Source organism: Mirounga angustirostris, unplaced genomic scaffold, assembly GCF_029215605.1.
Source record: "Mirounga angustirostris isolate CCGP_5_RB_7025 unplaced genomic scaffold, mMirAng1.0.hap1 SCAF_2, whole genome shotgun sequence".
Taxonomy (NCBI): Eukaryota; Metazoa; Chordata; class Mammalia; order Carnivora; family Phocidae; genus Mirounga; species Mirounga angustirostris.
The window spans coordinates 158,694,116-158,718,530 of NW_026991710.1; the positions used below are offsets into that span (position 1 = coordinate 158,694,116).

At 56.0% G+C, this 24,415-nt stretch overlaps 1 protein-coding gene across 1 annotated transcript in view; it reads left to right on the forward strand.

Moving 5' to 3' along the window:
- PEBP4 (phosphatidylethanolamine binding protein 4) overlaps nt 1-19,149 on the forward strand; it is a 246,464-nt gene extending 227,315 nt beyond the window's left edge. Inside the window, exons 5-7 of the mRNA XM_045880019.1 lie at nt 5,262-5,307; nt 7,695-7,808; nt 18,869-19,149. Of these exons, the coding sequence (XP_045735975.1) occupies nt 5,262-5,307; nt 7,695-7,808; nt 18,869-19,017 (309 nt within the window). The 3' untranslated portion in view covers nt 19,018-19,149. The remainder of the gene's footprint in view (nt 1-5,261; nt 5,308-7,694; nt 7,809-18,868) is intronic.
- Nucleotides 19,150-24,415: the final 5,266 nt, after the last annotated feature.

The window sequence follows — 24,415 nt, forward strand, 5'->3', positions numbered from 1 at the left end:
GAGATCAAAAAGTGAAACTTCCCACCCGGACTGAGGTTTGCAGCCAGGCAGGAGACGTGATTGAATCCTCCCGTCTAGATGGGAAGAAGTGGGTGAAGAGATTAAATCATCTCCCGCAGACTCTGGGAAATGTGCTGCTGACCCCTCTACTCCAGGGGTCAGTGAGCCCGAGTACCTGGGGCCTTCACAAATGCCCAGGTGGGCGGACAGTTGCCTGTAGGTAATTGAAGGGGAATGAGGAAACTGGGCTGGCCTCCCTGCTGGGCCCAGCGCTGAGCCAGGCCCTTTCCCCACCCACCAGACCTCACAACCGGAATCTGGCCACCATGTCTCAAAAAGGCTTGACCTAAGGCTTCTCCAGGCTGGGGAAGGGGTGCCGCTGGACCCTCGATTCTCAGGAAAGGTAGCTCTCTGGCTGTGCCCATGGACAAGAAACAAAGGACAGAGGTGTCTTTCATCTAACTGCTCGTCTGTGTGTACTACTCCAAAGGCTTAATGTATCAGAGACCTCTGGGACCCGGTCTGCGAGGGCAGAGGGATCCAGGTCCAGACCATAGGAGTGCGGTCCCGTCAGAAGAGACTGGCACAGAGAGTCAGGAGGAGAGGCTTCTAGTCTTGGCATCGAGGCCAGTTACCTATGACACCTTAGGCAAAGGCTTCATTCATCTCTCCACTCCTTCCCCAGATGTCTGTTGGACCCTTACTGTTTTAGCTTGGGTTGCCCCAAACAGAGCCCGAGACAAGGAGTCTCGTGCAAGTAGTGAATTTTCAAAAGGACAGGAGGAAGCACCAGTAAGAAGGGACCGGGTGAGACAGGAAAAAGGAAGGCACTCAGTCGAGGCTCGTGAGCAAACAAGTTCCGCTGCGGATGCCTGGAGCCAGTATGAAATAGGCCACTCCATCATTCCCCCCTGCCCCCCAAGAGGTGAGGAGCTGGAGTATTTATGCACCATTTCCCATCAGCCATTGGTTAGGACCTGTTGCCAGAGGATGTTAACACCCCAGCATGTCTGCCTTATTGTGCAGGTGGTGAAGCAGGCTCTGGAGGCCAGAGGGGGCCCTGGGACCAGGAGAAGCAGATTGGAAGGAATGCTGGAGAGCACCAGGGTGGCAAGGGCCAGGGAAGGAGCCAGGGCACTGACAACGTCCACTGCTCTGGGCAAAGCATCGTAAGGGCTACAAAGAGGGGTAGGATGCTGTCCCTGCCCTTGAGAGGCTAAAGCTGCTCTGGGTTTCCTTCCAGTGAATCAAGAGACTGCGCTCTGCCCTTCCCACGCAAGGGCTGCTATGAGATGGATGCATCCGTTAGAGCCGTGGAGAAGAAACACTGAAAGCCCATTGCAAATGTCAGATAACAGTAGGGGGAGCAGACCCCCGCTTCCAGCACTGTGCTCTCTACTTGACCAGAGACCAGCTGATCAGAGCAAGTCTGTATCTACCCTGCGCCAAGACTGGGGTCGCCATGACTCTCGGTCGAGTTTCAACTCCTCTTAAGCATTTCACGTGCCAAGTCCAAACTTACTCGATAGAGAAGCCGTGAGTTCTGAGGTCGGAGAGAGCTGGAAAGGAAATCTCACGTCTATAAACCCCAAAATTCCTCCAAAGTGTCCACAGAGTCAAGCTTCTTCTCTGCAACTAGAATAACGTGGGCCTCTTCCTATGCCAGACGGTTGCGTGCATCTCCTACACACACACACACGCACACACACACGTGCATGCACGCACACATGCATGCACACACATACACACACTGGGGACCAACTTCTAAAAAAAAAGAAGAGACTATTCTTCTTTTTTTTTTTTTTTAAGAAGAGACAATTCCTACTGAGCAATCTCCCCCCACCCCCTCCCCCTTGACAGAGGATGCTGATAAGGAAAAGAGTTGCCTCCCCAAGGTCATCTAGTCTCTGACACTTAGAATGGCCCTGGACATCCTCCCAAGCACACTGCCCTAACACCTTGGGTATTCCTGTCCTGGTATCCTGAAAAAGCCACCCTGGGCTTTTCAGTGTTCTTGAGGATCAGAAACCCGACAGTTTCTACACTGTTTGTAATTTCTATAATTATTTCCTTTTTTTAACCTTAGCATTTAGACAAGCTCCTTTTGAAAATGTCAATCTGTCTTAGCTATAGTAAGGGAAAGGAGGTTTTGTCTGGGCTGGGCCCATCTTAAAAAGGAGCAGTATACCTGGGGGAGGGGGGAAGTCCAGGGAGGAGGGCTCCAGGTGAGGAAGCCAAGGTGTGGGGGAGCTCTCAGCAGCCCCTTCCCTGCTGCATGCCCTCTTTCCAAAACTCTTGTCTGCTCAGACTTGACAGGTGTGGGGTCTGTCCCTCAAATGCTGGGTTCATTGCCCACCCTCAGGGCCCTTCCCTCAGTCTTATCTTCCTAGGAAGTGCTCACAATCAGAGATTCCCCCACCCCACCCCACCAGAAATGTTCCAGAATCTCATCCATCCCCAGAGATTTCCAGCTTCCGAAGGTCATCTCAGGCTAAATGAGGTACTCCAATCCATGAAGACACTTCAGGAGAGTTCATGATTTCTTATGGGGGTGGGGGGCCAGGGGCGGGGAATCAGGTAACCATTTCCACTGTGGCCCCAGGCCTCCAGGTAATATCTGTGTATTGTAATAACAGTCTTCCTAAAGCCATGGAGGAGTGATGGGATTGTCGTGAAGTTGTAGAAAAAGCATAGGATGGCACTATGGGTCAAAAGACAGGAGATCTTGAGCTAGTGGGTCTCAAAGGTCAAAGGGTCTAAGGCTCCTTCCTCCTGGAATATTCTGGAATTCTCCCACTCACTACTTTGTGGCTCCAGACAAGCAGTTTGAGCCCTTTGGAGAGTCAGTGTTTTCACCCTTTGAGTCTGGTTTCCTAAGACCCCTATCACATATTGTTCATATGGTAGAAATTTTAGCACACACACACCGCCCCCCCAGGACAGACCAATGAGGGAAGGTTTATGGCCAAAGGAAGTCTAGCCAATCCTCAACCTAGCTTGAATAAATCCCAGCCACACTGACCACAGGCTCTGCGGGGGAGGCTCCTCTACGGCCTGGTCCTTCCTTGGAGCCTTCCTTCCCTATTCATCCTTCCAAGGACCAGCACCTGTCCGCGACAAGCTCCAGAGAGACCCTAAGAACTCTAAAGCCATCCATGCTCTCTGCTCCCGGCTCCCCCAGCAGCCGCCTCAGCTGAGCTCAAGAGCAGCCCTGCCAGGGAAGGCGGGCAGGAAGGGCCGCTGGCTTTACTCATGAACCCACGGGTGTGCATATGTCTTTGCCAAGCTGGCCCCAGTTGATGAGAAAAGACTCCCCGGAGTGAAAGGGAGGGGAAGGAGAGCCTTTCCACCCTGATCAAGGCTACAGATCAGACTTTCCACCCTGCGCTGCACAAACTCCCTGACCTTCTGGGCCCCAGCAACCACCCCCCAACCTCAGGCCTCCCTGCACTCACTCAGAAGAGAGAGGCCTGTTTATCACGCTGGGTGGGACCCAAGACTGTGGGGAATTGAAAAGAAACAGCCCGCTTAGGTTGCTATTGTTTTGTTTAAACAAACCGCTGGCTGGGCTGACTTGGAGAGGAGTGAGGGGGAGGCTGGGAGCGCACAGCAGGCTGGGCTGGCCGCCCTGGGCTTAGCCCCCGTCTCTAATCGCGCTAGAGCCGCCAGAGAGCCAGACAGCTGTTTCAGGAGAGTGGCTGCTAGGGCTTGGGCCCTCACATCGTCTCCTGAGAGAGATGGCTATCAAGGAGAGGAGCCTCTGTTCCCCAACCCCTTTCCCCTACCCTGGTGCCCCCTGGCTTCTCAGCCTCTGGCCACAGCTGGGCCCCATGCCAACCCTAGGTAAGACAGGGCCTGACACTGGGGGAGTGGGGGCCCGTGCTGAAAGCGGGCCAAAGCAGAGCTGCCACGAGCCCTGCTGTCCCAGGGACTGAATCCGAAGGCTGCCCGGATGCTTCTGAGCAGACAAGACTGCATGAGGGGGGCTGGAAGGGTGCCAGAGGACAGAGATCTCATCTGCTTGGGCTGAGGACAACCAGGTGGGAAGGGGGCCCAAGGTGGAGGGGCCCGTTCTGCAGTCTGCCCTCCCCTTCTCCCAACCAGAGGTAACCTAGACAGACAGGGACGAGCCTGGGGGAGGGGATGTTCTAGCCAGGAGGCCCAAAGTAAGAACAGTTGGTAGACAAGCTACAGCCTAAAAGGGAAGAGATGCGGAGGGGGGGACTTCAAGAAGAGGGGGGTGGGGCTTGAATTTTGTAGAAGGTAAACCGCACTAGGAGTTGGGTCACCCAGCTGACCCTGAGAGTCTCTGCAGAGAAATGAGAGGAAATCGCACGGTTCCCCCTCCCAAAGCCTCATCCTGAGCGCCTCTGCCAGGGGAAGGAGAAGAGGCTGTACCGGGAGGGCTTGGTAGAAAGGTGGCCAGGGCACAGTTAGGTGTTGGCAGAACCCATGAAGAGCCATGCTAATCACCATCATTAAGGCCATAAAACCCCACACCTAGGGGCCCCCGAGCTGTGGCACGGACCCAGGGGCCCGGCTCCAGTCCCTTTCATCTGAGCATCTCCCAGTCCTGCACAAACAATAATTAGCACCCGCCCCCGGGATCGCCTCATTATCCCACAGACGCGGAGCAGAGGAGAGAAGGGAGGGGAAGCAAGAAGAGGGAAACTGAGGCCAAACAATCTGCCCAGAGGTTGTGGGCTGAGTCCATTCAAGGCTGGGGAAAAAGCTGCCTCAGAATCAGTGGTCCAGCCTCCTCCTGCCCTGCCTGCCCTTCTGGTTACTCAGGCAGCCATTGGCCTAATGTTCTGAAGGCCCCAAAGAGAGCCCCAGAGGATGGGTTGGCTTAGCAAAGCTGTGAGGATTGTCAGCCCCTGCCTTAGATCTGACCAGACCCCACAGGCAGAGACTTGTGTCCCATGCCCAGTCTAGGGGCGCAGATGATGGGAGTGGAGCCGCCCTTCCATAAATGTCCCCTCGCTCTTTCCAGTAGTCGGGGGGTCCACCTCTCACCCCCGGGCTACCGTCAGCAATGCCTGTGTCTGTCCTCTCTCCCTGGACCCCCTAAGGCACCATTCAAAACCCCAGAGCCTGTTCTGGCCACCTGTCCCCGAAGCAGACATACCCGTTCCTACTCTTCTATCTTACTCCCTCAGGGGGAGAAAGAAGTCAGCAAAACCCACTTGGACTGAAGTGTGGTGGTGTGGACTTCTGCTGCCCCAGGAGTAACCCACCCCTGTGCCTGTCTCTCATTGCAGGGCGCTGATATAAAGAAAGGGAAGGTCCAGGGCCAGGAGTTGTCACGTGAGTACGACCCTCCCACACCCCTCGCCCCAGCCAGGGCAACGACATGACCACAAGAACCGTAACAATGCAACTTAATGTTGAGACTTAGTGGTGTGAAAGTGCCCACCGACCCAGGAGTTCACTCTTCCTCGATAATTTAATTTAATCGTCACAATGGCCTTTGGTGGCCGCTGCCGCCAATATCTCCATTTGAAAGAGAATGAAAGCCAGGTGTGACCCACGTGTCCCTCAGCTCCCCAGGAGTAAGGGGTGGGGCCAGCATTAAATGCAGGGGTCTGCTCTCCTGGAGGGACTGGCACGGTCATTCCCTTCCCTCCGCCTGCCTCCGCGTGTTCCCCTGCACCCGGTGCCACCATGTGCTTGCATGGGTCCCTTTTCTCTGATGTCCTCCCCTTCCCACCCCTTTCACCCCCAGCTCCACTCCTCCCCTCCCCCTCAGACCCCCCTGCAAGAGCATGCCCTCCACGCAACTTGAAGGGAATGCTCAGGTGGAATGCTCAGGTGAGGATCCGGCCTCCGAAGAGGGCTGAGCAAAAAGACAAATGAGCCTCATGGTTCCATGACGCAACGTGGGGTCAGACATCAGATAGGCCTGGATTCAAATCCCAGCTTCACCACTTCCTGTCGGCCTGACTTCACCTCTCAGAGCCTCATTTCGTCATCCAGAAAATGGGGATAACACTCATCTGACCAGGTTGTGGTGAGGATTAAGGAGATGTCACAAGGGAAAGCACGTAGCCAGGGCCTGGCACCAAGAAGTGGCTCCACATGTGTGTATCCCTTCCCTTCCACCTCGCGACCCCTCGTCTCTACATTTGGAGGGGGAATTCTTCAGGAAAGCCCTAGAGAGAGGGGTCAGGCCTCCATCTCCCATGAGGATAAACCCCCAGCTGCGTAGAACCGGTGAGTTCCAACTGCAGCCTTCTGCAGACGCAGTCACGGACACCAGCTCTTTGGCGGTGTGCAACGTGCCCCCCTCAACTGTACTTGGCAGCCCACGCACCCACCAGCCTTGCCAAAAGCTGACCCGGCCGTCTCTGCCCTCCACACGCCATGCACGTGAAGACACACTCCAGCACCCACCCATGCTCAGAAGTCTTCCTCAGCGTTGGCAGTGTTTGTGAAGAAAACAATGACTTACCCACATTTGCACACACACTGACAGAGCCCCTGCAAAACAGCCCTGGCGAACGCGCTCACCAGCGCTTCCGACACCTGCACCTGCACCAGTGTGGACCCCAAGTCATACAGACTCACATGGCTCCCGGCATACCCTGTGCAGTGCTCACCCTGAACGCAGGCGCGTGTGCACGCATGCGCACACACACACACACACAGATACCAGATCTGCAATCAAAAAGTCAGGGAGATGAATAGTCAGGAATTCCCCTGGCTGTGAGCATGCTGGAGGCCCCAGTGGCCGGAAGTACACCATGAGGAACATTTCCAACAGCTCCAAATAGCGGATGGCTCTTGTCTAATGACCAGGAGAGGGAGGGGGCCGTAAAGTACCAACACTCCCTCCCACCAGCATCCTCACTGCAAACACTCCATCCCCACCCACCCCCAGGAAGATTCCTGGCTCTTTAGAAGGTGGGGGAAAGGAGGAGAGCAATGGGGAGGGGGCAGAGGCACAGAGTTTGGAAGGAGGCCCAACTGGAACCAACCGCAAAAGTCTGGCCCACAAAACCCCTGCATAGACTTGGGGAAAGAATGAGAGATGTCGCCACCCGAGCTCCCCCCTGCCCCAGAAAAAGATCTGCCTCCTGCACAGAGGGCAAAAGGGAGGGAGATGGGCCTTCTCCTCCGGAAGAGCCCGAGTGGGCTCCCGGTGCCCGGAGCACCCAGATCCATCACTTCCATGATCAAACCTTTGAACCGAGTCCCACCCACCCCCGTAACCACTTCCAGATCCTCCGGATCCAGCCAAAAAATTGGCTTCTTTGGGAATTGAGTTCATAAGGAAATGCTGAAAAAATAAATAAAAATCCACTGCCAAACACTCTCAGAGAGGAAGATGAGTTTCTCTTGAGTCAGGAAATCCATCAGGATAGACTAAAGCAGCAAAGGGATAACACCAATACCCGCTGGCCAAGAGAGGCCCCGGGAGTCCCACCGGCACCCACGACCCTCAAGCATCCCACACCTCCTCCTCCCCGCACTGCCCAAACGAAGGTGCTTCCTAAAGGCAGCTGCCGAAGCTGAGATCCTGCCAAAGATAAATCCTAATGGTTTGCGATGGGTAAGCCCCCAGCTGGGACCCCGGGGTGGGGGGTGGACCATGAATGGCACAAAGAATTCTCTTTTCCTCTGGCCCAGGGTAGCCAGGAAGTTGTGGGTACTGTGGGTTGGGGGCCCACACTCTGTCCCTCTTCTGCCCCCAGCCTACCAGCCTCCGTCCCCACCAGCAAAAAGTGGCTTTCACCGCTACCAGTTCTTCGTCTATCTTCAGGAAAGACAGAACATCTCTCTCCATTCCAAAGAAAACAAAACTCGAGGTAAGGCCTTCCCATCTGCCAAAGCCAGTGTGAATTCTGGGGCGGAAGTGGATGCTTGTGCATTCATGGCGAGGTTGGGACCTTGACCCCTACCCGTGAGCCTTGGAGGCCAGAGTCAGAGGGTGGCCTTTCTTGGCAGTAGACTGAAATGAGGTGTCCTAAGGGAGATGTTGGCATCAGATGTGGTCTCCCCCCAAGAAGTAAGTCCCACAGACCAAGATGGTGGCTCTCACTGGGTGGGTGGGTCTGTGAGGCCGGGTCCCAAAGGGAGTAACTGGAGCCAGGGAGAGAAGCATTTCCGCAACTCAGCTTCGGATGGCATGTGCAGGCAGCTACCCCACAGCACTCCTGCACGTAATTGTACCCTATAATTGAGTCCAATCTGGGCAAGAGGGCCCTGGAATGCCACCCCGCCAGTCTGTCTTCATTGGTTGTTAATTGCTCTGTCTGCCCAGTTCTACCTCAGTGGTGGGGCAAAAACTTCCCCGCCATGCCCCTTCCACGAGCTTCTCTGAGCAGCCATTCTGGCATCCTGGAGAGGATCCACTCCCTGTAGCTTGCTAATGGCTACCTGATGGTGGCCTTGGTCCCGCTCCCACCAGAGCTGGGGAGTGGGAAGACCCATGGACATCTGGCCACTGCAAGGCCTCAGGCGACTCACCTGCTCCTATGTGAGCCATGGCCCCCTCTCTGAGCCTTGGCTTTCTCTCCAGAAAAATGGGAAATAAAGTAACCCCTGTGTACTCTAGCATCTCCCCCATTTGGGGCAAGGGAAGATAATGTGGAACCCACAGATGCCATCTTGAGAGTGCAGACAGCACATCCCCTGGGCTGGCAGGAGGCTGAGTGGGTGGGTAGGTGTCATCAGCCGTTTGCTCTCACCCAGTGACCCTGACCAACTTCCACCCACTGGGAAGCCGGGAAAGGTATTGTTACAAGCCTGTTGCCCGAGGCCCCAGAGGAGAGGAACGCGGAGCCCGGAAAGGCACTGGCTGAGCGAAGGAGGCCTTCAGGTGTGCCGAGCAGAAGCCACCAATGGCAGAAGGCTCTGGGCCTCCGTGCAAGCGGAGTTGGTGCAACCTTTCCACTGGTGAACCCTCCCCAGATGCCCTCAGCACCTTGCCAATCTGTACATCTGTTTAAACCGCTTTCCCAAAGACACACTTTCAAATCTGGGTACAAGGAGAGAAGGCAGAGAAACATGTATCTTGCCTGAGCCAAGATGAATTTCTCCAGTTCCCTGGCTCCCTCTCACCTCAGACATCCTGAGCCCCCTTCCACCAGTCCAGGCACTGCGCTTTCTGGGGGCTGGGGACTAGCGCCTCAGCCCACCACGTTCCCCCCACAAAGTAAGGCGGCTCCTCGGAGTCCCACGTTAGTCCCATAGTCACAGAGCCCACACCCTGGGCAGGGAGGGAGGCGGGGATCGTGCTCAGACTGTCCCCTGCAAGAGCCTCCCGCAGGATCAAGTGCCTTCTGAGGGGCGGGGTGGCCGGGAAAGGAGAGAGCAGGAGGTGAAGCCCGGAGGAGCATGAAAGGGGCGAAGGAAGAAGGGAGGTGCATGCGGCAGAAACACTTGCCCCTGCCTTGGCTGCAGTCCTCGTGTTTGGTCCTAGCCCGCCCTCCAGAAAACACAGTGGCTTGTGTGCCCCAGCAGGCGCGGAGGCTCAAAACCCATCCAGCCTGACAGCCATTGTCAGTCACTTTGAATCTCTGCCCAAGCCAGCTTGTTGTGCATCCCCCCAACACACACACACATACACACACCTCTCATCCACGTGAAAACTTAGGAACAGGACTTGCTTCTGGGCAGAGCCCCTCGACTTCCATGCCATTTTGCTTGCTGCCAGAAATGGAGGTGGGAAAATGATCTTCCCAGAGGAGCTCTCCAGCCCAGGGGGCCAGGGGGCTGGTCCCACCATATGACACCTTCTGGTGCCTGGCACTCCTAGCTAGGGGCTTAGGAGAGGAGCCGATCCCACAGCACAGGGAATGTTTCCTGCCCTCAGGGGGCTTATAGTCTACTTTGAAAACACTTAAGTAACAATGCAAAGCAGCCTGTAATTAAGCACTTAATTGTGTGTTTCTGGCTGTAAGGACAACTGGTGATCAAGTGGATTTAGGGATTGTGTGTACAGTTCCTAGGATTCCCTTACCTCCAAGAAGACACACCTTCTCTAGCCAGGAAGATTGCAAAGGTATTTTACTGCAGGGTGAGGATATCTGTATTTCCAGTCTCCAGCTAGTGATTTGATGTTTGGACAAATCAGCTACCCTCTCTGAGCCTCAGTTTCCCCATCTAGAAAATGAGGGGTTGGATCTAGATGATCTACAAGTCTGTATGGCCCTGAGGCTACGTGGAAGAGGTGTGGCCTGGGCTGGGCCCAGGAGAAGGAGGACATTTGAATCCTTGAGTGAAAGAGAGAGGAAACTCCGGACTGGAGAAACCACAGACGCCAAGATTATTTTTTTAAAAGTGGGAAGGAGCACCCCTTGTGAGGAGCGGTGAGGGCATGAAAGGAGAAAGGGGGAAGGTCGCTGAAGGTTCGTGAAAGCCCAGCAGAGGCACAACCTTGGCAGGCGCCATGAAGCACCGTTAGACCCTGCCCACGGGAGAGGCAACACACCGAAGCCGCTCTTTAGAGATGACTAAGCTGGCGCGGTGGGCAGGACTGGGAGGAGTAAGAGCCCAGGGGCCGCCCGAGGGGTAGAGACGTGTGCCTGGGTGGCGCCGGGGGGGCCATGGCAAAATCAGGAGCTGCCCTTGCGCGTTGTCAGAGCTCCTGGCGCTCTCTGAAGCACCTGCACCGTGCGTGGGGACCCATGGAGCCCCCAGCTGCCCAGCCCTCGGGAGGCCGGGACCTGGAGCCAAGGAACACAGGCCCGAGGGCTTACTTTGGTCTAGTGTTTGTCCCATGGGAAGGTATCCTTGGAGAGGCAGTGGAGTCCTAGGGTATGCATGGTACAACCAGCCCCTTGTGTTTCCTGGATGCGCAGGCAGGAACGGATTCCAGAGACTGGAGGGGAAAGTCACTATCAAGAGCCAGGTAGAGAGGCAGCCATGAAGGATAGTTGACTTGAGCCGTTCCTATTGGGTCCTTCCCTCCCTAGGACTTAGGTGTGAATGACAGTTTAGGATGAGAAGCAAGTGTGACATTATTCTAGTTGAACTTGTAAGACCATGGGGGCCAGGGAACACTGCTCAGTGTGGGGAGCTGAAACCCTCTCCAGATGGGAGATCTTGATATATCCATTGTGTGACCTTGGACCAGCCACCTCACATCTCTGGGCCTCAGTTTCTACATCACCAAGATAACGGGTTGGACTAGGTGGTCTACCACGGAATGACCCTTTACAGATTTGCTCCCAGCTCACGGAGTTGCCCCCACCTCCGAGTTCTGTGAGACGAGTGTAGGGAGCAAAAGTGATCCGACTTGACTAGCGCAGCCAGTTCCACTCGCTTCGGGGGGAGGCCCTCCGTCAGATGCCAGTCTGCCAGGACCACAGCGAGGGCCCTAGAAGGGGAGCCGCCTTGCTTCTAGCTGATGAAATCTGCCTTCCCCACCGCTCCCGCCTTTACACGGCTCCTTCCCCCCCTGCCATTTTCCCCACTTGCTGGGCATGATTCACAAATGCCCTCTGCGTTCGTTGGGATGATGCCGAGTATGTGTGAGGCAGGGCTCTAGGTGCTGCGGGCACAGAAGTGAGCCACGTGGACCCGGTCCCTGCTCCCGTGGATGGATGCTGTCACCCGGTGTAGCTCTGTGGATCATGGGAGCTCACAGAGCGAGTGGAGGGAGATATTCAAATAGCTCAAGCTGACCACATCCTACACAGGGAACAACGGTGAAGCTGGAAGAGCCCGCACTAGTGCCCTCTGACCAGGGCTGGCCCGGTTTCACTGACATTTGTCCCAAAGGCCACACCTCACCTTCCCAAATGTGGGCCTGCAACACAGTGGACTTGCACCTCTGCCTCCAACCCCTCTCCCCCAGCTCTAATACCTCCCCCCTCCCCCCACCTTCTATGCCCAAGGCCCAGAATCTGGCCTCCGGGCTCATCTGTGATTCACAATGGTTCACCCCTGCATCTTCCTCACAGCAGCCTTGGATTCGGCATCTAGACTTCTACATTGTAGAGGAACCGACTGAATGGGTTGAGGGGACGTGTCTGAAGAGGGCCCGCACACACAGGGCTGGCTCCCACCTCACCCCGTGCACCCTTCCATACCACGTGCTGCCAGACATCCGCTAACTCCCGCTGACCTAGTTCACGTCACTGCCCCCCACGCTCCCCCAGCGACTGACTTGCCTCTGCCTGCTGACTGGGCGACCATTTCTCCCCCTCCCCAAGCCCGAGGGCCCTGCCCACCTGCAGAACACCAGTCCTGCTGACGGCCCCGGGACGCTTCCCCACAGGGCGGTGTCTTCTCTGCCTGCACTTGACCCAGCCCTCCCCTGCTGCTGTCCCTCTCCATGCACTCAGTGACACTTTGTTGTGCCTCCTCAGTCACCCACTTTTATCCCTTTGTATTAGCCAATCATTTTTCACTCGCACGGGCCCTACTTCCACCGTGAGACTCAATTCCTTGAGGGAGAAGCTCACCTGTGCCGTGGATTTCCTCTTTACCACCTGTCCTTGTGCTCAGCCCACTGTGAGCTTTCAGTCAATGAGGATGTTTGTGTATGGGACACACCCACGTATGCACATTCACAAGCCACACACACACACAGCTGCACATTCTCACACCCCCATATTCAACTCATCATCAACTTCCTTTAACACCTGAAAAGACAGCCACCTCTGTGAGTGCCGTGCCCACAAATGACAATTTTGGCATCCATATCCTCCCTGTCCCAACGCCGAGGGCAGGGAGGGAGGCGGGGATCGTGCGGCCGGGCAGGACCACTTGCATCCAGCCTCTCTACCAGCCTGCCCTGCCTCTCCCTGGCCTTCCCCTCACCCAGCTGCTGGACCCTGTGGAGCGGGCAGGACCACAGCCATTGCTCCCACCAGGTGAATGAGGACACTGAAGCCCGGAACAGTGATGACTTGATCTACTCAGGAGCCACAGTTAAGAGCAAATTACCTTTCTTCTGACTTCCGGGGCAAAGCTCTTTGCTCCTGTTGCCCACTCACCCACATTCCCTCTCCCCTCACCCAGACCACCAGACTTCTGGGCCCTGGCATGGGGACAAAGAAGGAGCAAGTCCATCCTGAAGCCCTGCGTGTCCTTGGCTAGCAGCCACAGCCACCCGAGACAGACCCCCAGGCCCCTTCCCTGGAGAAGGCTATAGCCACACCCTGGATGGAGACAGATGAGCCCAGAGGCCAGATCACTCCTGGTGAGCTGTGGTCTGCATCATGACACACCTCAGCCACCTGGCCTAGGGGTGTCACGAGCCAGCCTTACGGCCCCAAGCTCCTCTCACTAGTGAGCTGGGGAAATCCCCTCTCTGCGCCACAAGATGACGTGCCTCAGCTTGTTCCAGAAGCCTCTCCAAGGTGGTGAGCCCAGGATGGTGCCACAGCTCCAGGGGAGCTAACAGGCCACACCAGTCTCAGTCACCGCCTCACTGGGGCGGCCTTGGAGGCCTGCAGAGAGACTGCTCCTTGCAAAGTGGGATGGGAGGGGCAGAGAAGTGTCCTTGGGTTCTGGGCCAGGTGGCCATAACCCACTCCCCAGCAGCACAGACACCTGAATTGAGCAGCTCCTGGGTGAGCCACACACCCACAGGGGTCAGAGAGGAGAGACAGGCTGAGACTTGGCACACAGTGGGGTTTAAGGCTTGCCTGTGGCCTCTAGAGGCCTGAGGGGCACCATGGGTGATTGAGACAATGGGCGTCATGGGGAAATGTTTGAAAGCACAGGCCAAGGGTGAGAAGGCAGCAGAACTCCCAGCAGTGTCAGCAGGAGGAGGCATTGATGTGGAGGGACAGAGGCTGGGAGAAAATCCTGTCGGGCCTGGTGGCAGCGAGGAAAAAGTACACCGTGGAGGCAAAGATGGAAGGAAGGGGGCCCCCACCTGTAGACCAGCCCCAAACACACACACAGACACACACAAACACACACAGCCCACTGCAAAACAGCCCCTACCCCCTGCCATGACCTCCCATGGTGGTTCACCTGGCCAGACCCTAGAACCACCACCCCCCCACCCCGGGCCCAGCCCCTGAGTCACTGTGTGGGCTTGTGTGAGGCAGCCCTCTTCTGCCTCCGAAGAGCCCCACCCACCTGGCAGAATGGGGAGGACTGGGGGCTTGGCAGCGGACCAGATGGGGCCATCCTGGGCAACTCTCAGACAGGCACCCTGGCTAGGAACTGCCTGCAACCTCCACAGGCCGCAGGAAGCACGCCCCAGTCAAGCCAAGCATCAACCATCCAAAGCAGTATTGAACGGATCATCGGGAAACCACAGATCATCCCCCAATTCCACCCAGAACTCCAGCCTGCCGCCAGCAGCAAATACTGGAATTGATCACTGGAAGCTCAGATCAACAGCTTGGAGCCTCCTCTCTCGCTCCCTTCCCCACCCCCACCTCCATCCCCACCCCCGGCCCCAGGAGGGAGGGAGGCATCCTGGGTGATCCATTTACTGGGTAATTAGGAATTCCACTCTCCAATCCTCCTGAGTGCTCCAGAGGAGCTGGGTAACCCCTGCCCACCTTGGAACCCACCCCCCGCCACCCCGAGCATCCCCACCCTCTCACTCCTGCCAAAGTCGAAGTGGTCCCCTCTGCCCCGAGCCTCTCAAGCCAGCAGGATCAGCCACTCAGCAAATATTCTCCAGGAGTAATTGGATGTGATGGAACGAGGGCTTTTCAGCTCCTGAGTGGAAGTCTCGGAATGTCATTTAATGGCACAAAACATAAGAGGCCCAGGCCTCCCGCCTACCAGCACCAGGACGTCATTAATCTCGGTGGAAGGACATCAGTGCCTCTGTCACCGCAACCGGCCCCTGCAAAGCGCCAGACAAATTACAGACCTGAGCCGGGCGCTCGATGGGGCGGTCAGTAGGCTGCCGTTCAACTTTTGTTTTTTCTTCAGGGCCACTGTCCCCTGACAAGAAGCAACGGTGCCCCTAGGAAAAGGGGTGGGGGACGGGGAGACAAGGAAGGGGTGGCCGCCTTGGTTAGACACAACTCACCCACCCTGGGGGACAGGGCGGCTCCTCACCAGCAGAGGCTCAAGCAGCTCAACTCACACAACGGGTCAGAGGAGGCCGCCCCCAACTCTCAGGACCCGCCCCCCAGCTGTTCTCCAGCCTGCCTGAATGGAGGCCTCCCTCCCAGTGGGGGCTTCCCAGCCCCCACTTCCTGGGCTGAGAGGGAAACACTTGAGGGCCTGCTGAGGACCCAATGGCAAATCAGTTGGGAATGTCTCTTGGCTAGAGCAAGGACACACAGGGAACACTGTGTCCTGTGCCGTTGGGAACTCTTTTGTTTTTTTTTTTAAGATTTTATTTATTTGACAGAGAGAGACACAGCAAGAGAGGGAACACAAGCAGGGAGAGTGGGAGAGGGAGAAGGAGGCTTCCCGCTGAGCAGGGAACCTGATGCGGGGCTTGATCCCAGGACCCCGGGATCATGACCCGAGCCGAAGGCAGACGCTTAACCATCTGAGCCACCCAGGCGCCCCTACCGTTGGGAAGTCTTAAGAGTGGTCCTGCTAAAGAGGACAGGCGCGATGCTAGGGATGGGACCCCATCTGCCAGGAGCTGCAAAGTTGTGCTGCTGGCCAAGATCACTCTGCGAAGACCTAGCTTGTTACTAGTCCAGTGTTCATTACCTTGTATTATCAACCTGTTGAGGGCGGGAGTAGGGCCTCGGTGCAAGCAAACCCCCCATGCCCAGCAGACAGGAGGTGGGCTGTCAGCCTGCCCTCAGCCCAGAGCTTGCCCATTCCAGCAGAGGAGCTGTCCACCCCATCCTCACGAGGCCTCCAAGGGCGAGAGGCTGGACCAGGAGACTATTTCTCAGTCCTGGGATGCCTGTTTAACCCTGATAGGCCCACCAGGCCTGTCCAGGCCCATGTGATGAACCACGCCCAAACAGTGCTAAACCAGCCCCACAGGCTGGGGAAGCCGGGGGCAAAGAGTGACTGGCAAGACCTGCCCCAGGGCGATTCCTGAACATGCTAGCCATTGCAGCCCCTGGGACTCAAGTTCGGCGGATGAGTTGCCGAAATCTTGGAGCCCCGCTCCCAACTGTTGAAGTCACTGTCTAGGGGAGATCAGGCACACACAAACCCCTGACGGCTTTAGGTAAGCTTGCCCAGCCCTCCCCTTGGCCCATTTCTGGAACATCTCTCACATCTAATATCCTTCATCGCCAACATCTTCCCTGTTGGCACCAACCAATAGGTGAGAGACTGGCCTCTAGGCGCAGCGGCGGCATAAGGCTTCGCGGGATGGGAACGGTGCCCCCTCGGGTTGTGCAGGGAACAAGCGGCACGTCAGATACGGTGGCCCGCCCTGAGGACACAGGCCTCCGTGTTCTAGCCACTGTGCGGCTCAGGAAACAGGCTCCGACCCCCTCCTCCTCTCTCCCTCCAGAGGCATTTGCAGGGCATTCACTACCCCTGCCTGGGCCTAGGAAGAGCCCATCCTGGGTGGGCCCAAGGGTCCAAGGGGAGGGGCCCGCGCACAGCCAGCAGTAGCACCCTCTCTGCAGCTCCAGGACGGGACAGAGCAGTGCCACACAGGAGGGGACTTTCCTCCACAGGGTGACCACGAAGCCGCAGCCTCCCAGCTCCCCATCTCTCCCCACACACACACCCCTGAGGGTCTGACTCACCCCTCTTCCTTCTAGAACTTGCAGAGGGTCAGTTCCTCTTGCCCTTTGTGGCAGGAAACGGGGGTGTGAGGAGTCACGGCCAAGCCAGGGGAGGAGACAGCGGGAGGCTAGCAGCCAGCGCGCTGTACCCACTCTCCTGAGGGACACAGGGGCTGGTTTGAGGAGCTGCCCGAGAACCACAGCATCGTCGCAATGTGACCAGGAAGGAGCTGGGAAGCTCCAAGGGCATTCCAAGCTCCATCAAGAGAAGCGCTCTGAGCTCGGGGAGGGCAAAGTCTGCAAGATCTCCCTCAGGGTACAGGGGATTTCTTTCCACCAACTTGCCCTGATCTCGTGATGAGAGTTTCAATTCCCTCCTGGCCGCCAAGGTTTCTTCCTGCCCTAGTCAGTGGGGAAGGCCCCTTTGTCCCCAGGCCTGTCACACACCAGTTCACCCATGAGCCCTTTTCCTGGCTTGCACACACGCGCGTGCGCACACACACACGTACAAACATACACACATGCACACACTTTCCCAGGATCATGATACCATAGTTCTTTTCCAGCCAGCCAGGCTTTCTGGGTGTGAAGGCCGCGCCAGACCAGTGCCTCCCTGCCTCCCCTCCCAGTGGAGGACCCCACCGCACTCAGTGACCCACCTGTCACCCAGCAGCAGTCTCCCCCCAGGAGAGGCTCTCCCAGGGCCCAGCGCCTCTGTCCCTAATCTGAGCATGCAGTCACCAGATCAGACCTGCGGGAACCTGAAGAGGCCCTTTCCTCCATCCCTGCCCCTAAGAAGCATCCTCACCAGAACCCCATCTTGTGCCCCATCCTCCCATCTGTGCACTGGGAATAAAAATAGTCTCCCCTGGTGAGGATTAAGTGTATGAATAAGCATGGAGTTCCTGGCACATAGGAAGCACTATATAGATGTTATTATTATTATTATTTGCATTATCATTATTATTGTCTTGTTTCTTTGGATTAAAACATTTTTGTTTTCCTTGAAAACATCTTGGAAGTGCAAACAGCCCGGCGGGGGGGGTGGGGGAGGATGATAAGTGGAGTAAGAGCACCTCGGGGGACTTCTGTCTTCCTTGTTGTAAAGGGTAGCGGGTGCAGACAGGACCACAGGCCTAGAAAGGGCAGCTCTAAGAGGAAGGCAAGGCTGCCAGCTGTCGTCCTGCTCTCTCTGTTCCTTAGAGATTACTCTTTTCCGCCGGGCCAGGGCCCATCAGTCACTGCCTAGCTCTGCTCCGGGCAAGGTCTTCCCCGATCACTCCGTCCACCCGGGGAAGGTGGGTAGATTTAGCCAAAAAGAAAAAGAAAAAAAATACAGGATGCTGAGTTAAATTTGAATTTCAGACAAACAAGGAATGAATTTTTAAGTATGCTTCATGCAATGCTTGGGACAGACTTACAAATTATTTGTTGTTTATCTCAAATTCAAGTTAAGCTGGGCATCCTGGATGATTGTAGCTGGCAATCATGCGCAGAGGGTGCTGGAGGCCCAGGGTTTGGGAAACAAGAGCGTGGGAATACACTTGTGACCACTTCCCTCAGCTTCTCCCCAGTGCCCCGGGCTGCGCCCTTCTTGCCCTGCTGCCAGGCCTGTCCACACTTGCCCCAGAAGAGGCACCTCCCCCCACACCCCTGTGCTTTCTCCCCTGGAGGAGCACCTGGGCACCAACCGGGGACTTCTCACCCATACTCTGCTCCTGCAGGATCCAGGTGCTTAGGAGCAGGGAGAAGCCTAGCCATATGCCCTGCCCCTCAGCCTCTGCCACAGCTGGGGTTCTGGGGAGGAGACTGGAAGAAGGACATGGACACTTGGCCAGTCTCAGCCCCAGCAGCTGGGGTGACCTGGTGTGAAGGAAAGAAGCATTAAGGCCTCAGTCATGGGGTCAGGAGAGCCTGTGGAAAAAGAGGGGTGGGTGGAGGAAGCGGGCAGCCCACCCGACAGGGCACTTCCTTCCTGCGTGTGAGTGAGGAGTCAGAGTTATGCCAAATAAAGGGCCCTGGGGAAGGAGACCAAAGGCAGGCCTTGACCCAGTCCAGACTCAGTCCCCGTTGTTCCCTGGGGAGCAGCCTCTTTCCAGACACTCTGCTAACATCCAGCGAGGACCCAGAAGGCGGCCCCAGGCACTCTGACACCCTCAGCCCAATGACCAAGGTCCTCACTTGCTGTCTCCACTTCCCCAGAGCTGGCCTCCCTGTCAGTCCCTGCCAGCTCCCAGTCCATGGTTGTCCCTCACTGCCTTCCTCTGGTCTGTTTGTCCTTCCAGGCTCTTGGAAAATGGACAGATTCCTGAACCGCTTCCACCTGAGCGAACCTGAAGCAAGCACCCAATTCATGACCCAAAATTACCAGGACTCACCCAATTACCAGACCCCCGGAGCTGGAAACAGTGAGCCGAAGGATAAATCCAAGTAGAGATAACTGCCTGCCAGACATCAGGCTTCACACTGTGGGGGTGTGTGTCCACAGTGCCCACCAGCGACGGTCTGGGTATGGCACCCCCACTGGGTATGGAACCCCTTCTCTTCCAAATTAAAAAAAAATCATCCAGGGCTTACTGGTTAGATGTGTTCTTTCCTAACCTGTCGTCTTTCAAAAACTAAGAAGAAGAAATCAATCACCGTCCAGCACTGGGACCTGGGGCTTTCCTGTAAACGCAAGTGTGTGTATGTTGTGGCGGGGGGAGGAGGGGGTGCTGGGAGAGATGGATAGGCAGGAGGTGAGGGTCCCTAGGCCTCAACTGTCACTGAGGCACTGTGGCCCTGAGTAAATCACAAGTCCTCTCTAAAGTTCTGCTCCCTCAGTTGTGAAATCAAGGTAGGAAGGAGACTTGGGGCAGTTGGTTTATCACCATGGTCCCTTCCAACTCTGACATTCAGCATCATTTGTTCGGCAAATATTGTCAGCACCTGGTATGGGCCTGACTTTTTTTTTTTTTTAAGATTTTATTTATTTATTTGTCAGAGACAGCGAGCACAAGCAGCAGGAATGGCAGGCAGAGGGAGAGGGAGAAGCAGGCTCCCCACTGAGCAGGGAGCCCGATGCGGGACTCGATCCCAGGACCCTGGGATCATGACCTGAGCCGAAGGCAGACGTTTAACTGACTGAGCCACCCAGGCGTCCCTGTGCCTGACCTTCTGCTAGGTGCTGGGGATACATATGTGAACAGGGCAGACAAAACCTAAGGCTTGCTTCACGGAGCTTACAGTCCAGGATGCGGGGAAACGTTCATCAGATGACCACAGGCAAATGACAACAGATGTGGCGCATGCTGTGAGGGTGTAAGGAGACCTGCTCTGTGGAGGAGCGGCACAGTAAAGGTCCAAGCGAGGCCTCTCTGGGGAAGTGCTGTTTAACTTCAGGGCTGAAAAGTGTGGTAGGGGTTAACGGTGAATGGGGCTGGGGGTTGGAGCCCATGCCAAAGAGAGGGAACACCACCTCCGAGCTCCCGGGACTGGCAGGGGCTCGCATGGCAGCTTGCAGGCCAATAGCGTGGCCACCTGGACAGATGCGCAGAGACCAGGCCACGCCAGGCCTTGCAGCCATGCTGAAATTTTGGATTGTACCCTGAAAGCAGTGGAAACCATTGGATAATAAATAGATTGGAGGGGAAGAAAGGGTACAATCTGATTTATGCTTTTAGAAAACTATGAAGGAACTCCTTGGTGTCTGCGAGGCGAGGATTTTCGGCGCCTAACTCCCCTGGATGTCCTCTGAAGGTCACTTGGCTTTCCCACCCAAGGCCCCCTTGGAGGTACCTCTTTTGCTACGGTCTCATTCACGTACTGCACTCTGGTTCCTTGACGACCCCCCCACCCCAGCTCCAGTCCTCTCAGCACTGCCATCCTCTCCCCAGCACCCCCCACTCAGTTTCCCTCCAAGAGTTAATAACCCCCCTCTCCTTGGCCAGAATACAGCAGTGTTGGTGACTCATGAGTACACAGTGCCTTGAGATTCCCCAGATGAAAGAGCAGGCTGCAGCTGGGCACAGGGTTATTACCTTCTCAGAGCCATGCCCCACACTAGCTGGAAGGCAGAGGGGCCCTGGCCAACCGCTCAGCCCAGCTGAGCATATCTTCACTAGTTGGAAGACACGAGTGGTGGGGATCTGAAGAACGCGATGAGGTGGGAGACTGAGTCTGTGAAGGGAATTGGACAACGCTTCCCCGCCTCCCCGCCCCCACGTTGATAGACTTAGCTCCCCCGCCAGGTGGTGGACACTAACTTCTTGTTCTGTAGAAGGGCCTTTGATGCCGGCCCAGGTAGGAACTCCTCACTCTCTTCTACCCACCAGGCAAGCTTGTCAGCAGGGCTAAAAGGAGAAGCAAAAGGAAGTGTCCATTTGCAATGTCACGGAAGGCAGCCTCAGAAGGGACATTCTGGGTATGTGTGAACCTCACACCCCTGGGCCTTTCTCCCTGCAGCCCCCACCCCACCAGGCCCGGAGTGTAATTGGCAGCTCCGGTTAGTGCCCAAGGCCGGGATAAAGAGCAGGTCAGCTTACTCGAGCAGCCCCAAATCGAGACACATCCTCCCCTCTTCTGCTTTTAATTCCTTGTGGCTAGCATGTTTATTTTGGGTGAGGAAAAAAAATCGGATGTTTATCCTTCGAGGAAATTATCGGCTTGCTTTCCTTCCTCCCCCCCTCCTCTTTTCTTTTCTCCTGGTGTTTTGGGCTTTGAGTTCAGCTGCAGGAGAGACCCCCACCCTCCTGGCCCCAAAACGTGAAAAAAGAACAAAGCTGGCCCAGGCTCGAGGCTGAAGCCAGACCTGCCAGATAGTCCTCAAAGCCACAGAGGAGGAGGTCCAGTGCCAGGAAAGGAAGGCATGAGGGCCAGGGATACCTTGGGAAATCCACCCTTGACTCTGCTCTCTGCCCGCACAAGACCCTGGGCCTCTTGCCCCTTTTCTTTTCACTGCCTCCTCCAGGAAGGAACAAAATGAGCACATAGATTGCTTCGAGATCTCTAACAAAGCAGCTAAGAAATGTAGTGAGCCCTTTGCAGGGATCGGAGAGCGCACGTTATCATCATCATGATCAGATGGCGTTTGCTGAGCGCTTTCTGCAGGCCAGGCGCTGCGGTATCTCATGTAACGCACTCCTGCCTTGCTTCCAGGCCCCCGCCAGGGTTCTCTCCGTCACCATCCCAGCAAGCTAATAACGCCAGGGCTGCTGGTCTCATTTTATAGAGGACAAAACTGACATTCCCAGGAGTTAAGGAACCTCCTCCCTGTTCCGTAACGAGTCGTGGTGGCGTCTGCTGTTAACTCTGAGCCTGTCACTCTCAGTACTCGGGGAGACACATTGCTCTTCTTTTACTCCCTGCGCTACAAAAAATAAAGGCCAGACCTTCTATTTATTCAGAAGCCAGGTGGGCCGAGAAGGAAGGCTGGAAGTCCCAGAAGAATTTAAGGGGAGTCTCACCCAGCATCTGCCCTTCCCCCAGCTTCAGCTCTTCTAGACCAAGTGTGATCTGCGGGAGGGCCAGCTCCTGGACACCGCAACAGCCCGGCCCGGCCCCCCCACCGCACCTGCCCAAAGCGGCTACCCCAACAGTTCACCACCCTCAACCCATGGAATCACCCCTCTCCCCAGGAAGTTCACCTGTGTGACGACTGCTCTCAGGGAAGGGAGAGAGGTGGAAAAGGAGGGAAAGAAAGCCATATGCGAAGACTACCTGACCATGACGATGATGATGGTGGTGGTGGGTCCAGGTTACAGCTGAGCAGCTGTGGGCTAGAAAGCGAGCCTGGTAGATGCCTTAAGTGGTGTCGTTTACAAAGCACAACTTTTCTTACTCAGCAGACCCAAATTCACATAGACTCTCTACCATTGATAGCCCCGTGACCTCAGGCAACTTCCTCAACTGTTCTGGACCTGTGTTCCAACTGAAAAAAAAAAAAAACAGTATAATGAGAAAAGCATGGAAATAAGTGCCTTACTTAAAGATCTGTTACACCAGTTAGATGAGAGAGCAGGCGAGGCACCCAGGCGCAGTGCTTGGCATGCAGACTGTTCAGTGAATGCGTGTTTTCCTCTCCTTCCCTGCCTCCACCTCACCTGCTCTGCTCCCCACCTGGGCTGGAGCAAGCAGTGTGGCTTCGGGCAGTGGGAAAGAGCGCCCACCCCAGATGAGAGTCCCTCCCAGGAGTCCCATCAGAGTCTCAGAGGCCCCAGGGAAAGGGCTGGCGGCCAAGGGATCCTCAAGCCCCAGCCCGGCATCCCCCTTCCAAGCTCAGCAAAACATTGGGAGGCTTGGATCAGGGAAGAGAGCCCAGTTCCTAAGCAACTAACAAGCATTTCTCTGTAAAGACAAAGACCCTTCACTCAGAATGCTCCTTCCACCACCCCCCCCCCACGCCTCTCCAGGTGTCTGATGCACTTTGCAGGAGTGGGGCTAGGGGCTGCCCACCCCCCAACCCGAGATCTAGGGGCCTTTTGCCCCACCCTCCCGGCCACCCTGATATTACCTGTAATTATCCCACAGCACCTTTCATCCTGGTGCTAATTAACTTTCCCATGTCCCCCCCGGAGCTGCTGGGGGACACGGGAGGCATGCATACACACACACGTGCACGCACGCACACGCACACACATACACAGATGCCCATGTTTCCCCCTCAGAGACCCTCACTCCATTTTCAAGACCAGGAAACTAAGGTTACAGAGAGGAGCTGATTCCTTGAGGGTTCCCATCTGCCTCCTCAGTACTTGGAAGGAGAAACCGGAGCTGAATAGGCTGGCTCAGGGAGAGGGAAGGACAGGGTCCCCCTGAGCATCCTGGGGGAAGAGGGACCAGGAAAGAGAAAAACCTCTGGAAAAGACTGAGGAGAACTGTGCCAGGACAGAGGTTTGGCTCTGAGTATCACTTTGGTCCCACCAAATGCCAGCCGTCCTGCTTAACACAAAGAGGACATTTCAAAGGGAAAAAAGGAAATAGTTCAATAAAAAAGGAAAGGAAGAGAAAGAGGCAGAAAGAGAAGGAAATAGAAAAGAAAGGCAGGGCCATCTGGTCTGACGTAGCTAGAAGGACTGCTGGCCGGGAGGGGAGGCCCGATTTTAGTACCTTTCACTGCTGCGTGAGCCTGGACAAGTCAGCTGCCCTCTCTGAGCCTCTCTAAAATAGCTCGGGTCCGGTGTTCTCTGAGGTCCCCTCCAGCTGAATATTCTGCAACTCTATGTGCTTGTTTTGGGGAATGGCAGAGAAAACTGTTACCACTGTCCCTTTGGCTGGGCAGGAGCAGGAGTAGGTTAAGAAAAAGCCACCAGAACACAGTAGAGCCTTGGGGTTGAGAATCCAAAGAGCCAAGTGCATTTGGCTGCAGAAAACCCTACCGGGAGGGCCAAACTAAAAAGAGGTTTGCCGATGTGGGGAGCTGAAGACCTTGGGATTTCAGGAGAACTTGTGCCCAGAAACAACAACCAGCAACAGAGTTCATCCTCCCCAGATCCAGGCTGGAGGAAACCCAATCAGGGAGTCTAGTGGAGAGAAAGTGGAGGAGCACACGGGCCCTGTGTCTGCACCCAGGGATGGAGGGTAGAAATGTGACTGCGGAGCCTCCCGACATGCTCTGAATGAGGACAGGACTCAGAGGCACCCCTTGATTCCTCATGAACTGGGGTCTGCCCCACTAGCAGAAGTCACCTGGGCAGGGAGCAGACAGTTCAAAGGAAAGGGGCTGAGCTTGTCAGAAAGGCAGGCTGAATGGGCTTCCTTCAGGGTCTGGACAGAAGGGCGAGCGTGAGCAGCACCCCAAAGGAGTCCAAACACCCTCTACCCATACCCACACCCCTACACTCTTCCCTCTCACA